The sequence below is a fragment of the Lentinula edodes genome (assembly GCF_021015755.1).
Source record: "Lentinula edodes strain Le(Bin) 0899 ss11 chromosome Unknown C8R40scaffold_36, whole genome shotgun sequence".
Classification (NCBI taxonomy): domain Eukaryota; kingdom Fungi; phylum Basidiomycota; class Agaricomycetes; order Agaricales; family Omphalotaceae; genus Lentinula; species Lentinula edodes.
Window position 1 is genome coordinate 231,506 of NW_025764342.1, and position 12,502 is coordinate 244,007.

General features: G+C 45.4%; 5 protein-coding genes across 5 annotated transcripts; 1 reads left to right on the plus strand and 4 right to left on the minus strand.

Moving 5' to 3' along the window:
- Positions 1 to 128: 128 nt before the first annotated feature.
- Positions 129 to 2,166, minus strand: C8R40DRAFT_1121370 (uncharacterized protein). The gene is made up of 5 exons (XM_046228803.1): positions 1,659 to 2,166; positions 1,528 to 1,593; positions 1,010 to 1,464; positions 360 to 953; positions 129 to 297 (listed from the first exon to the last, which is right to left on the minus strand). Exons 1-5 carry the CDS (start codon positions 1,758 to 1,760, stop codon positions 225 to 227), a joined length of 1,290 nt encoding a protein of 429 aa, XP_046082726.1. The 5' UTR covers positions 1,761 to 2,166; the 3' UTR covers positions 129 to 224.
- A 2,421-nt stretch (positions 2,167 to 4,587) lies between these two features.
- Positions 4,588 to 5,765, minus strand: C8R40DRAFT_1174421 (GDSL lipase/esterase; the record flags this gene model as incomplete). The annotated part of the gene is made up of 4 exons (XM_046232174.1): positions 4,588 to 4,714; positions 4,770 to 5,476; positions 5,534 to 5,604; positions 5,660 to 5,765. 4 exons carry the CDS (start codon positions 5,763 to 5,765, stop codon positions 4,588 to 4,590), a joined length of 1,011 nt encoding a protein of 336 aa, XP_046082727.1.
- Positions 5,766 to 6,212: 447 nt separating this feature from the next.
- On the minus strand, positions 6,213 to 8,104 carry C8R40DRAFT_1174422 (DEAD-domain-containing protein; the record flags this gene model as incomplete). Its single annotated transcript, XM_046232175.1, has 10 exons — positions 6,213 to 6,236; positions 6,289 to 6,585; positions 6,641 to 7,013; positions 7,063 to 7,349; positions 7,404 to 7,506; positions 7,560 to 7,652; positions 7,702 to 7,775; positions 7,831 to 7,871; positions 7,920 to 8,018; positions 8,071 to 8,104. 10 exons carry the CDS (start codon positions 8,102 to 8,104, stop codon positions 6,213 to 6,215), a joined length of 1,425 nt encoding a protein of 474 aa, XP_046082728.1.
- Positions 8,105 to 8,116: 12 nt separating this feature from the next.
- On the plus strand, positions 8,117 to 10,461 carry C8R40DRAFT_1121403 (glycoside hydrolase family 16 protein). Its single transcript, XM_046228804.1, has 9 exons — positions 8,117 to 8,513; positions 8,562 to 8,770; positions 8,824 to 8,882; positions 8,936 to 9,160; positions 9,216 to 9,221; positions 9,292 to 9,307; positions 9,354 to 9,520; positions 9,574 to 9,634; positions 9,694 to 10,461. Exons 1-9 carry the CDS (start codon positions 8,375 to 8,377, stop codon positions 10,024 to 10,026), a joined length of 1,215 nt encoding a protein of 404 aa, XP_046082729.1. The 5' UTR covers positions 8,117 to 8,374; the 3' UTR covers positions 10,027 to 10,461.
- On the minus strand, positions 10,327 to 11,786 carry C8R40DRAFT_547399 (carbonic anhydrase). The gene is made up of 4 exons (XM_046235416.1): positions 11,418 to 11,786; positions 11,302 to 11,326; positions 11,040 to 11,105; positions 10,327 to 10,983 (listed from the first exon to the last, which is right to left on the minus strand). The coding sequence occupies exons 1-4, from the start codon at positions 11,683 to 11,685 to the stop codon at positions 10,524 to 10,526; spliced, it is 819 nt and encodes a 272-aa protein (XP_046082730.1). The 5' UTR covers positions 11,686 to 11,786; the 3' UTR covers positions 10,327 to 10,523.
- Between the last annotated feature and the right edge of the window lie 716 nt (positions 11,787 to 12,502).

Below are 12,502 nucleotides of genomic sequence, written 5' to 3' on the forward strand. Positions count from 1 at the left end.
CGTTCGTCCTGTTGTCCGATGAAACGTGTATGAAGTGTATTCAATATTCATGCTTCATATTCCATACATTCTAAGCATTACATAGTATACATACGGTTGGTGATAAACATATACGAATAGATAGAGCATATAAATGATTCAAAGTCTCCATCTCCAATTTTAGTTGAGCATAAGAGCGAGTAGGAGCAATTATTCAATGTCCCCTGATTTTATATCTCACCACGTCACCTTCGATAAAAGCTAAAGCTGGATTTTAAAAAATCCCAGCGAGACATTTGGGGCATCTGTATTTCCCACCTTGAGATATAAAGTTCAGGGACTTCATATACTCACTATAAATATGAGATGAATGTACGTACCGTACAACAAGATTCCCTCTTCCGACCTTCTTAGCCCCGAACCAGATTGGCATTCCAGCGCCGCACACGATTTGAGATCCATTAAGAGAGACCCGAGCTCTGTTCACCGGACGAGGAATTCTAATGCACAAAAGCTTCCCGTCGATGCCAGGAAAACAGAGTCGGCCATCCTGATTGTTCAAATTCTCTGACCACGGAATCTTTGTATCCACAAGGAGATCGTCACCCGCACGGACAAAGCGATCATGTGCAGCTTGTTCAACCACAAATACAACATCTTGAAACATCCCAGGGCTACGTTCGTGTCCAACGCCTCGAAAGGCGATCTGAGCACCAGGCTGAGAACCAGGGGGAACGTCGACATCAAGGACGACGTTTTTCTTCTCCCCTGATAGATAACGTCGAGTGATACGAATTGGGCAGATTCGACCTTGAAAAAGCTCCTCGAGTGTCAAGGTTAGCGAATATCTCCACTCTTTGGAGGTGCCCACGCCAATCGAGGCAAAAGGGGGATTGTACGCAGGATGAAGATGAAGATTGTCGGTTGGCGCCATTTTGAAGGATGTGATTTGACTCATTGGAATATGCTCGCTACTGCAGTCAAGAGTCAGTGGTTCATATAACCGTCAATTATTCGACAAGAAACGTACAAACTCGAAGCATCCGTTGATCTGCGAGGCAAATGAGGCAGCTTGGTTTGCAATGGGCTATCAGTCAATGGTCCGGAGAAGATAGGAAGCGGTTCCCCGGGGATTCGAAAATGATGAGACTCGAGCACGTTTGAGATAGATTGTTGTGGAGGAGCCCGAGGATAAGAGGGTGAATTCCCATGAGCCATATTTGGCAGAGCATCACAGCTCGTAGATGCATGCCGCATGCTGAATCGAGAAGTAGAAGGGGCAGTAGTCACAGATTCGAAGCTTGATTGACGGGATGAAGAAGATAATGACCCTAAAGTTGCGGAAGATTCTCTAGTGCGAGACGCGCTGTATTCTGTACTTGTCCGAGTTTGAAATTGAGGCCTGATTTGATTCAAGTCGTGGACCGACACGTTGGCAAGCTCAAAATGACGCTCGCGCATAATGATGCGGTACGCGTTGTTGATCTGTCAGAAGAAAAAAGAGCGCCGATAAGGATATACATTCTCGAAGAAATACTAAGCACTGACCTCCACAAACTTTGCAGTCGCAAGGTTCTTATCATCCATGTGGCGATCTGGATGCCATGATAGTGCCTACAGAACAGGTAATCTGTCTGTAAGGAGAAGGGGAATTATTCCAGCATTTAGATGTCATTCACTAATTTTTTGTAAGCGGCCTTGATTTCGTCCCGAGTAGCATCGTCGCTGACACCCAGAACCTCATGCCAATGATCTCTACGAGGCTTCGACTTGAAGGGCATTCTGAAGCAGTGAAGAATCCGAATAAAACCTGTGCGAAGTGGAAGGGAATGCAAGTAACACGGCTTAAATAACCATCCAGAAAGTATTGACAAGTAACAAGTGTATCTTAATCTCCCATGATTCTTACCAAAAAACCCGAGGGGTGCATAGAATGCCTCTTCAAGCTTTTTAGATCATCAAGCGGCGAAGTAGATCATGAAAAGTCATTAAACGGATGTCCGCTGGCGTTCTGAACTCGTGTATTGCACGAAGCGGAAATTGCAGCGTAGGATGCAGATATAGAATGAGGTACTGGTGTGTGCAATCTGAATGGCGTAGATATTGACTTCAAGGATACCTGGATAATTCCAACCAGCTGAGTAGAGATGGTGGGCGGTCTTAGAGCCTCAGCAGGCAAAAACTGGTAGACTAAGAAAGTCACGCGTGGGAATAGGATTATAATTGATTCGGCAGCGGAAAGCACATAGTTACATACAGGTTACATAGGCTTCAATTCCCTTCTTCCCGCCGAAATCCTCTTTCTTTCAAGTGCAAAGTTTCATCCTATTTTCAATGTATAAGGTCCCGAATTCTATCTTATGCACTAGCGGCAGATACCTGGATATTGGCTATCATCGACTGTTAGTTTCTTAGATCCGTCATTCCGCTCAACGGTGAAGCCTGAAGCTTGAAGGGTTCTGTTCGCGATGGTCCTTTTAGAACGCGATCAATGTATCTGCCAGTACAGGTACAAGTGGCCCAGAATGTATCCTTCTTCTTTAACAATCTGCGTTGACAAGGGTTTCCTGTCAAACATTCCGGAAGGCCAGTCCGAGCGGAGAGGACCGAGAGAGCTATGTTAATCGGATCGTTGGGTCGATATGAGTTGAAGAATGACGAATAATGTTGTAGGCAGGGCTTCCTGGGTTGTTCTGCCTCGGGTTCTATGAGTTCTCGAATTGCTCTGCAACAGCGGCAGACAGTCTAGTACATAGTCATTTTGAGATAGCCGGCTGTGTATAAAATAACCTGCGAGATTATCTTGCAGAAGCACCCCAAAACATGGATAGCTATCATGCATCATGCACATGAATCGTGCGTTATGATTATCTCTATTCGTAGGAACCGATCATTCAAGTAAATATTACCACACCCTCCACGAATTCACTTTTCTTATTGATTTATCCTCCATCCTTCACTACACCTACAACTCAGAATGCTCACCATCTATGATTTAAGTTGTATGTACTTGCTTTGCCGATATCTCCACCCGGCAAAATTTCTGATATGACCAATAAGCGATATCGGTCGGATGCGTCTTAAGTACCAGGTTTTACCCCCTTTTTTAAAGACGGGCTTGCTGCAAGAGATCATTTCGAGTGGTTCAAGGATAAAATTAACGGGCTGACCGTTCATATTTGAACTATTCACAACCGTAGCACTTGGCAAAGGCATAGAAACCAGCAAAGATATCAGACCGACAAACAGCTCGAATTTGGACGCAAAATAAATCTAGTCGACGTCTAGGCAAAGAGGTATAACCTGGCATTGTGCTGCGTAACAATAACATTATATGCATTGACATACATCCACCTCGGTTAGCGTCGATGGTGCTGCATGCATAGCGTCCGATGAAGTCCGCCTGAGAATATAGACGATGTGACCTGAAGGTCAGCCTCAACAAGCATATGCGCTCGTCGTGAAAGTAATGACACCGCGTCATAGCGAATGCAGCCTTGCAGATCGCATTCTATGATCTGTCGGGATACATATTTATGATCTTCCAACCTTTCTACCGATGTTCAGTGAGCCATCTGAAACACAATCAGCTGGATATAAGTGGCTATGTAAAGGATAACAAAGGAAATATACGCCCGGTAGTTGCAGGAATTATTCGCTCGTGGAAGCCTGAGCCCGAGGTATTGAATACAAGGTAGTCCCGAGCTAGTCTTGCATGAATTTACGAGGACGCCAGACGCTTCATGGTGTTTCAAAGGTGACCGGTGATGCCACACTGGAACTTTTAGCGTAAAACTATGGCGCGACGCTGACACTGCGCCACTGCCGACTGGCCCAGGAGCATGAATTGTTTGTGAGGTAGATCAGATTCACTTAAGCTAAGGCTTGCGTTTGACTCAGCGGCCCTACTATAGGAGTGCATGGGATGTAGGTGTAGTAATGAAAAAACTTAGGTAGCCTGCATAGACCTGGCACGACCTGTATACGACCTGTATTCACTTGTCACCCTTTACCCTGGACCATATTCTGACTCTCACCGTTTCTGCAAGACGCTCTTTACATGACCATAGCAGGTTCGCTATAGGATGGACACTATCGAAATATTCTTGACGTTAGTTTTCGCGCTCGAATTCCCTCTCTCGCAGGCGAACAACGGAAGGTTATACAATCAAGTGATTGTGTGTATTGACAAGAGTTGTTACCGACGAAGAGAAAGCTAAAGGACAACTGCAGAGAAGCGCAACCAGAGCGCAACGTCACTCCAGACCGAACTCAAGTATTGGATTGAATTACGATTAATATGGGTAAGAAACTCGTTGTCGTCGATTTGATCATAACGTCATTCACCTTGGAGGAGTTTTCAGACATACCAACCCAAAATATCACTTTATGGCATTGTCGGGACTCACAAGCAGACTTGCAGCTACTCGCTGGCAAATGAGATGCGTTGAGAGACATTTCTGTAAAATTTTGCGCGCGCTAGTATCGAAGAGTGTGAAGGATGTCGAGCAGCGTGAATCATCGCTTACACCATCACGTTCCAAACATGAGGACAGGGATGAGGTCGGGAGAAACGAACAACACAATTGTGATACACCAGGATACACATCAGTACTGGGAGTTTCCTTCAATTTTCTTGAGTATTTCTGCCGCAAGGTTCCTCCCCGTCTGCTCGCTTGGATGAAGCTCGTCCCACCACATGTAAGAATCACGCTCGGCCAGAGTACAGTCCCCACTAAAGATCGTTAATATGCCTCAACGGATACGATAAAACGATGTTCGAAACGTACATTCCGCATTTTGTGTAATCGTCCGGATCTGGGCATTGGTGACAATGGCCGGTGACATTAGCTGGTATGCTCCCATTGAAATATTGAGTAGGGTTGTTGTACATTTTTTCGAAAAATTCGTACGTATTGAACCATTCGACACGACCGTCGCCTGCCCATTCCGCATTGAGAACGTTGATACCGTCGCTAAGCATTCGATTTAGGCTGTGTACTAAATTATACATGCCCTTGTTCCAAGCATCCCCATCATGTACTTCAGGATAATAGATGGTTGGTGCAGAGGAATTGGAATATAAGCCGGTGAGTTGAAGAGGAATCAGTGAGTTAAGGATGAAATTTCGCGCTCCTAGTAGATGCATTGTCCTAATGGAATCTAGCTGGCAATCAACAACGTCTGGCAAAGAGACATTGGCGGCCTGGTCTGCGGTGAGGAATGAACCGATGCCCACGTCGTTGGTACCAATGAACTGCACCACAACGAAAGACGAGGGATCCAATAAAAGTTTTTGCTGAGAAGCATTGCCGGCGTCAATGTGATCCTGAATGAACCACGCCTGCTGCCCCGAGGATACGTCAGGTTCTCCATACAGCGGTGTCAAATTGTTTGAGCAGACTGCTCCGCCGACTGCATAATTCCAGATAGTGTAATTGCCATATAAACCGAGATACCATGGCCATTGGACACCTCCATCAGCTGCAGTGTCATTCTGCAAAACACGCTGGTCAACGTTACGTATAACGGTAAAATAAAACGAGGCTCAGACAGGGGGAAACACTTCTTGATAATCTTTACCAGGGTACGTGCCATTCGAAATGCTATGTTGGCGGGACTGGTCTATATAAATAACAATATGAGAACTGGTTGACGTATGCAGAAAATTTGAGCGCACCAGTGTAGGAATCACCAAATAGAACAACGTCCGTTATGCGTGCTAGAGCAACAGACACGTCATTCAAAACTAGAGCGAGGATGATACCGGCGATGATGGTCAACATTACATCGTAGGACAGAGGATTTTATCAGCTTTCTATCATTGACTCTCAGTGAAGCGGGCCGAACATAAGGACGAGAATATCAATTTGAAGTGACCACCTGAGCTAGATACATCTGGCGAGCAGCTCCAAGTCTATTAAAACATCGATTCTAGATTTGCAAGTATCATCTTGACTTACACACCTGCTCAAGTATGTTCTACCAGTGTCAGTGGAATTCACAAAAGGATTTATGCCGAATATTTGCCGAATCCACAGCGAGCTCAAAACATTGAGTGGATAAATAGTGAATGACTAAAGGGTTGGACTGCGATGATGGAGTTAGTACATGGCGATCGTCAGGGAGAAGTTATACGGAGCCTATACTGTTAGCTAGAGACGGTGGCTGATTAATATAGATATTATTCATTGCCTGAATCAAGCATCGAACGGGACATCATCTGTAAAATCCTACTTCATAGCCTTCCTCATTTTCTATGGAAACAAGTCAGTGTCTATACGAGGACATGCAGGTGAAGGCATTTACCTCTTCCATGACATCTATATCATTCGTCTCAATTCTCATAATCTTTTTCCCTGTCTGTTCTTCAATTTGTTGCATTTGCTGCCAAGTCTTCCGATCATGTACAAAGTTGACTGAAATCCCTTTCCGTCCGAACCGACCTGTTCGTCCTATACGATGGATGTACGTCTCGACGTCGGGTCGGACATCATCTGGGCGAGAATTACTTCGCTCATTCATGAGGGGAAGGTCATAGTTGACAACCATGTTGACTTGCAAGATGTCGATACCCCGGGCAATGACGTTGGTTGTAATGAGGACCTGTGAATTGAATGCACAAGTAAGAAGAAGAACATACGATATCACTGATGCATACCTTTTCCTTGCCCTCTCTGAACCTATCAATAATTTGATCACGCTCAGTCGCGTCCTTTGCCCCATGCAACGATGCGACATGATGTCCCTCCGCCGTCATCCTGGCGCTAATTCGATCAGCTGTGTGTCGGTGTTGGCAGAAGATGATACTCTGTCCGATGGTAAGTAGTGTATACAGCGTGACCAGAATATCGTATTTATGCTCCTCGTCCCTACAATCCATGTAAAATTGCCGAATAGAGTCAACACTGAGTTCTTCTCTTTGTAATTCAATCTTATTTGCATTTGGAGCGAATTTGGATGCAAAAGCACGGACGTGATCGGGGAAAGTGGCGGAGAAGAGAATAATTTGGACTTGAGATTTAGGGAGCAGACTGTAGGATCCCGATTAATAAACGTGGTGGTTCGATGACCGGTACGTACTTCTTTACTCGTAGAGTTTGATCGCCCAGTCCATCTTGATCAAGCATGTTGTCTGCTTCATCCAACACAAATACTCTGACACCACTGGCGTCTATAACCTTCCTTCGTAAAAGGTCAATCATCGTTCCGGGCGTGCCAACGATAATTTGTGCGGTAATCCTGGTGGCATTTCTGGGTAAATTCTCCTTGATGGCGTATTCTGTTTGCACGGAAGTAAATTTGCCCATGGCAATGACTACGGACATGATTTGTCGCGCGAGTTCACGAGAAGGAGCTAAACACAGAGCCTGGCTCACAAATGAGGCAAACGATGAATCGGAAATATAATGGAAAAGTCATACTTGTGGTTTGTTCAAATTGAAGTCTACCCGACTGAGCATTGTCAGCACAAACGCGGCAGTCTTTCCAGTTCCTGATTGAGACTGCCCAATCATGTTAGTGGGTCTGATCATGGATCAGCAAGTGAATTCATATTGTACGCTCGCAGCGAATCTCACGGGTTGGAGAGAAGTAGGGGTAAAGCGCGTTCCTGGATCTTGGAAGGTTTGGAGAAACCCATGTCGTATATTCCCTTGAGCAAATCCTGATGGCTATCCGAATTTCAGAACGAACGGGTTTTATACAAAGTTCGCGACGCACAGCCCAAGTTCTTCAAAGGTCTTGACACTGTACAGCGGAGACGAAGAATCTGCTTGTTGATCTGCTAATGTAACCTGCGGATGGGGATATCCTACGCTGATTATGGTTGAAGGTTTTTCATCTGCTTACTGAAACTTCGAAAGTCGAGTTAATTAGATCGGTGTTGACGGCTGCTTCACTGTCAGAGAGCGATTAATTGAGAGTTGCAGACATCGTACATTCAGTGGGTGCCTCTGCCTTTTCTTCATCTTCAAGTTTAGCTTCGGGGTTGGCTTCTGGTTTGGCTTCAGCTTCAGCCGCAGGAACTGCAACTGGCGCTGAGTATGACTAATAAGCACGGGTCAAAGATGATTCAAGATCGTAGAGAACCTGGGGTATAAAAGCCATCTGCATCTTTCTCCATGTTGGTTGTATAAGAAAAGGAAGTTTTTAATCTAATCTAATCAGTTACCATTTTTGTTTTGTTACTCGCGCCTTTACGACGCGCCTCGTGTTCGCCATGGATTCTTTTTTTTCTTGACCTCACGCTCACCGAACCCCAGAACGTTTTGTTCCGGGATGTACTGCCTTGACGAAAACACTGTTATATGAAAGAAGTTCAGCTAATACGCTTCTCCTGTATTTTAACAACTTTCAAGCTTTCAAGTTCAAGTTCAAGCCTAACTAGCCTGAAATGCAGCTTTTCCCGAGAGCCGCGATATTCTGTGGGGTTTTGTCCCTCAGCCGGGCATATGATCTCGTACGAGAGTACTCTGGTATAACCTTTTTCGATGATTGGGATTTTTTTGGGAGCTGGGATAACCTAACGCTCGGTAAGCGCTCTTGACATCCCCTGGCCTCAACTATAATTTGTATCTCAGGCGACGTCTACTGGCTCGATGAATCGGATGCATTCTCTCAAGGTCTTGCCTATGTGAACAGTGTTGGAAATGCCGTCATCAAAGTCGACAATATGCATTCCGTACAGTCTCCCCAGAAGAGAAATTCGGTTCGAATAACGACGAAGGACTCGTATGCGGTGGGAAGCCTTTGGATTTTTGATCTGGTCCATATCCCTTATGGGTGCTCTGTAAGCTTTGCGCACCCTCTGGGAATTTGCAGGATTCATGCATACGATTTCAGGTATGGCCGGCTGTGTGGTCGCTTGGTGGCCCAACATGGCCAGAAGGCGGTGAGATTGAGTAAGTGAAGTGGATGTAAATGCGTCTTGAGTATTCACGTTTGAATATTTCAGCATCATGGAAGCCGTAAACCTTATGCCCAGTAACCAGATGGCTCTTCATACTACCACTGGCTGTTTTCACAATAACACTCCCCCAAACCAGCTGGGAGCAACACTGGTTACCGATTGCTCCACTGCAGCGGGATGTACTGTTGGTGAACTCCAACCGAATAGTTACGGAAGCGGTTTCGCGGATATGGGCGGAGGGGTGTTTGCTACGCAGTTTGACGTTGCTGGGTTAGTGTAGCACTTCGACTCTGATATGGATGAACTGACCACATTTATAACCCAGTATATTGTTCGTATGATTTTCTTCGCATTCATATCCCGAAGATAATATACTAAAAGAACTTCTGACTTCCGTTCAGTATATGGTTTTGGAGCGTAAGTATAACAGTATCCCAGTCGTTGATTACTCACTTCCCTCCAGCGTCCTAACGTTCCTTCGTCAATAAATCAATCCAACTCAACGTCTGGCATCGACATTTCTCAGTGGGGTCCTCCTTCCGCCAGTTATCTCGCCGCAGGGCAGTGTAATATCACGGAATTCTTTACGCCTCAGCAGCTGATTCTGGATATTACTTTGTGCGGAAATTGGTGAGAGTAGTAAAGCTTCTCGTTAAGTGTACTCATTAACTTGATTTGCAAAGGGCTGGCCTGCCAGAAGTGTATTTTCCCTCCTGTGGGAATCAAGGATCGACAGGAATATGTGTAAGCTCAATTACTGATCGCTAGAGTTTTGTCTATTGCTCACCTTCCGCGTCCAACAGTACAACGACAATGTGGTCGGTGATGGGTCAAACTATGACGATGCCTACTTTGAGATACCTTATATTCGCGCCTACACTACCGGTGGCGTAGCACCTACGCCTACCGCTTCTCCCTTTGAAATTGTTTCTAAGGTTGACATCAGTACTTATCCAGGTTATGGGAGTGTTACTATACCTATGTCGGCAATCACTGCAACGGACACATTATTGCATCCAAGTCCCATGTTCGTCCCCGGAAATGGAGTATCTGCACGTGTTCCAAGACTAGAGATGGGATGCGCGGGATGGTGGTTAGTGTCAATTGTGGTGATTATGTTTATCAGGCTACTTTGATGAGAGAACGAAGTGCTACTCTGAACAATGAACGATCCTTATTCCGAACTGCTGGTTTAATGATAATGATATTCTTAGAACAGCTATATATTCTGGACAGATAGACACGTATATCTAGTATACATACTGTTTCATCTCCTACTACATACACTCTATTTGAGAGTTTGATCAATCATATTTTTTATACACACTTTGGACGTGCTATTACTTGACTGACTCTCGATTATCTTCACAGTTCTCTTTCGCCCCCTTCCTGGCCTGTTCTTCTTTGTGAATCCATCTGGTTTCATTCAGATTCATCATCTAAGTGCGTCGTTTGTTGCACCGTAGTACTTATATGGCTATTGTACCGTAATCCAATGCAAGATCGACGAAGATCACATGGGCGAATCGAAGCCTAGGTTACTTGCAGCTCCAAACAGTCTAGACAATTCTTGTAGCCTGTTCGTCCAAGTGCACGAAAGAAGATCAGGGGGGAAGAGATAGTGAAGAAGTCGTCAGCTCCTGTTTTTCCCGTGCAATTCCAAGATGCTCACCTGTTCATTCCCAACATCCCATACCCACCCGCTGACTTTCGTCCCACGCATGATGAGTGGGTGTGTTCGGAGGAAGTGGACTTCAGATTTCAGGGAAGCTAGCAGTGGATCTTCTTGTTGTTCAATCGGCTTTTTTACGCTCATGTCGCTGAACATGATACTTGCAGTTTTAGATGAAGACGAAACGGGTGTTGCTGATGAGGATTCCGATGAGATAACATCAGGCCATTCCAAGAAATCCATCTCGTCTATCATTGATCCAACCGTTTCCTCAGCACCCTCCTTTGAACTTTCGGTGATCAGACTCCTCAGGTCAGGTTTTGAGAACGTAGCCATCCCACATCCGGTATGGTGATAAACTGCGATTTCACGGGTACCAAGGAGACGTTGGGAAATGATGAGCGAACGAAGAGCATCTCGCCTGAGAGGCAAGAAACGTCAGCAGACAGGTAGAGAAAGAACGAAGGGTAGACCGACGCCATTCCACCAGCATTCCGGATGATATGAGCTTCGCCCATCTTGATGCCTAGTTGTGTGAAGGGACTTTTGGTCAGAGTTTGTAGAACATGGATTTGTTTGGGCAATGTTGTTGAGTAAGATTGTATTATGTCGTGGTGGGAGTGCGCGGCCAGAGATGTATTACACAAAAGAGGAGAAAGAGGGGCCGCAGAGGGAGAAGGGAACAAGTTGTTTTGATTGGTATTGTTGAAAAAACTTCGAGGTAGAGGGTAAGGCTCACTTGATTCGTGCATCCATGCAAGTTACTGTAATTAACGTCAGCTACCCAGTAAACAAAAATTAAAGTAGTACAACGCCATAGAAGTTTTTTTTCAAAGTTCAATAACAGGATCCTACCTATAGCCAATCTCTTTGTCGGGGGAAGTGCAATCGGAGGCTTACTGCCCACTTTACTGTTCTCTATGCTGGTGTTGCTCGAGCAATGCCTTACTAACCCAACTCCCGTAAATAGTCCTGACGAGCTAGCAGTGCTGAGCATATTGCTGTTGCATGCGTAGAGCGAGTATGCGAGGTGTCGGAGGGGCATACTATCACTTGTCAGAGCTTTTTTATCACAGGTTTCGTTGAAACCAGGCAAGCTCACATCTAAGCGCCCGAGGCGCATTACACGTGGGGATCGCCCTAATCTAGGGTCTGACACGATTTACCTTCCACCGGAAAAGATTTTTGCTTGCCTCCTGCTTGCCTCTTAGTACATTGTAGCTAGAGTGTCATGAAAGGACCAATACACATCCTTCACGTATAGTGAGTGTTGGAGCCACGTGCATTGTTCGTGATCACGTAACAGTTTCCTGGGCTCCGAGAGACTCTAAGCCTCTGATGGGAAGCTCAAAATGAATATTCCTCCCCCGGACTACAATAACAACCAGCGGGATTTTATTTTATGACTCGAAAAGAGGGAGAGGTTCAAGGTTACACCTGGGTCACACAGATATCTTACGGGTCGCGTGCGTGGTTTTCTCTTAGGAGTTTTTCCAGTATACCGCCCCAATCAGTGCGAAACAAAAATCACGTTTCGGCAGGGAGGTGGCTATGTATCGCTTCTAAATCCTTGTTGCCCACACCCACTGACTCGTTTTCCAGTTGAGGTAGATTTGCTGGCCAAGTCTATCACAGTTTGTTCACTCTGGTATGATCTTACCTTGTTGTCGTGTTGACCCACTTAACTTTGGTGCGACGTAGCTTCCTCTCGCATCGGACAATTCATTCAAGTTGCTAGTGCTCTTCATCAATATCCGCTCCCCGTATCTTTGAACACGCTCTTCTTCGGTTCGCTTTGCAACCATTCGGTATGGCTCCACAATGTTCATGAGTCACCTTGCTTGCAAGGTCTATTGCACTCCGGAAGTTAAGTTGTTTTGTGCAGGCACGTTTTGGTTGTGCTTGGCCTCATGCTTTTGCCAAATGTTTACAAACATCCT

What these genes read in the sequence shown, in the direction of transcription:
- C8R40DRAFT_1121370 (XM_046228803.1), bottom strand. Translation starts at nt 1,760, where the DNA reads ATGCCCTTCAAGTCGAAGCCTCGTAGAGATCATTGGCATGAGGTTCTG. An exon ending in CGACTGCAAAGTTTGTGGAG is followed by an intron (nt 1,465 to 1,527) that starts GTCAGTGCTTAG and finishes TTCTTCTGACAG; the next exon opens with ATCAACAACGCGTACCGCAT. An exon ending in AGAGGGAATCTTGTTGTACG is followed by an intron (nt 298 to 359) that starts GTACGTACATTC and finishes TTATATCTCAAG; the next exon opens with GTGGGAAATACAGATGCCCC.
- C8R40DRAFT_547399 (XM_046235416.1), bottom strand. Translation starts at nt 11,685, where the DNA reads ATGCGCCTCGGGCGCTTAGATGTGAGCTTGCCTGGTTTCAACGAAACC. An exon ending in TGCATGGATGCACGAATCAA is followed by an intron (nt 11,106 to 11,301) that starts GTGAGCCTTACC and finishes TCTGACCAAAAG; the next exon opens with TCCCTTCACACAACTAGGCA. An exon ending in CGGAATGCTGGTGGAATGGC is followed by an intron (nt 10,984 to 11,039) that starts GTCGGTCTACCC and finishes CTTGCCTCTCAG; the next exon opens with GCGAGATGCTCTTCGTTCGC.
- C8R40DRAFT_1121403 (XM_046228804.1), top strand. Translation starts at nt 8,375, where the DNA reads ATGCAGCTTTTCCCGAGAGCCGCGATATTCTGTGGGGTTTTGTCCCTC. An exon ending in ATATCCCTTATGGGTGCTCT is followed by an intron (nt 8,771 to 8,823) that starts GTAAGCTTTGCG and finishes ATACGATTTCAG; the next exon opens with GTATGGCCGGCTGTGTGGTC. An exon ending in CCAGAAGGCGGTGAGATTGA is followed by an intron (nt 8,883 to 8,935) that starts GTAAGTGAAGTG and finishes TGAATATTTCAG; the next exon opens with CATCATGGAAGCCGTAAACC.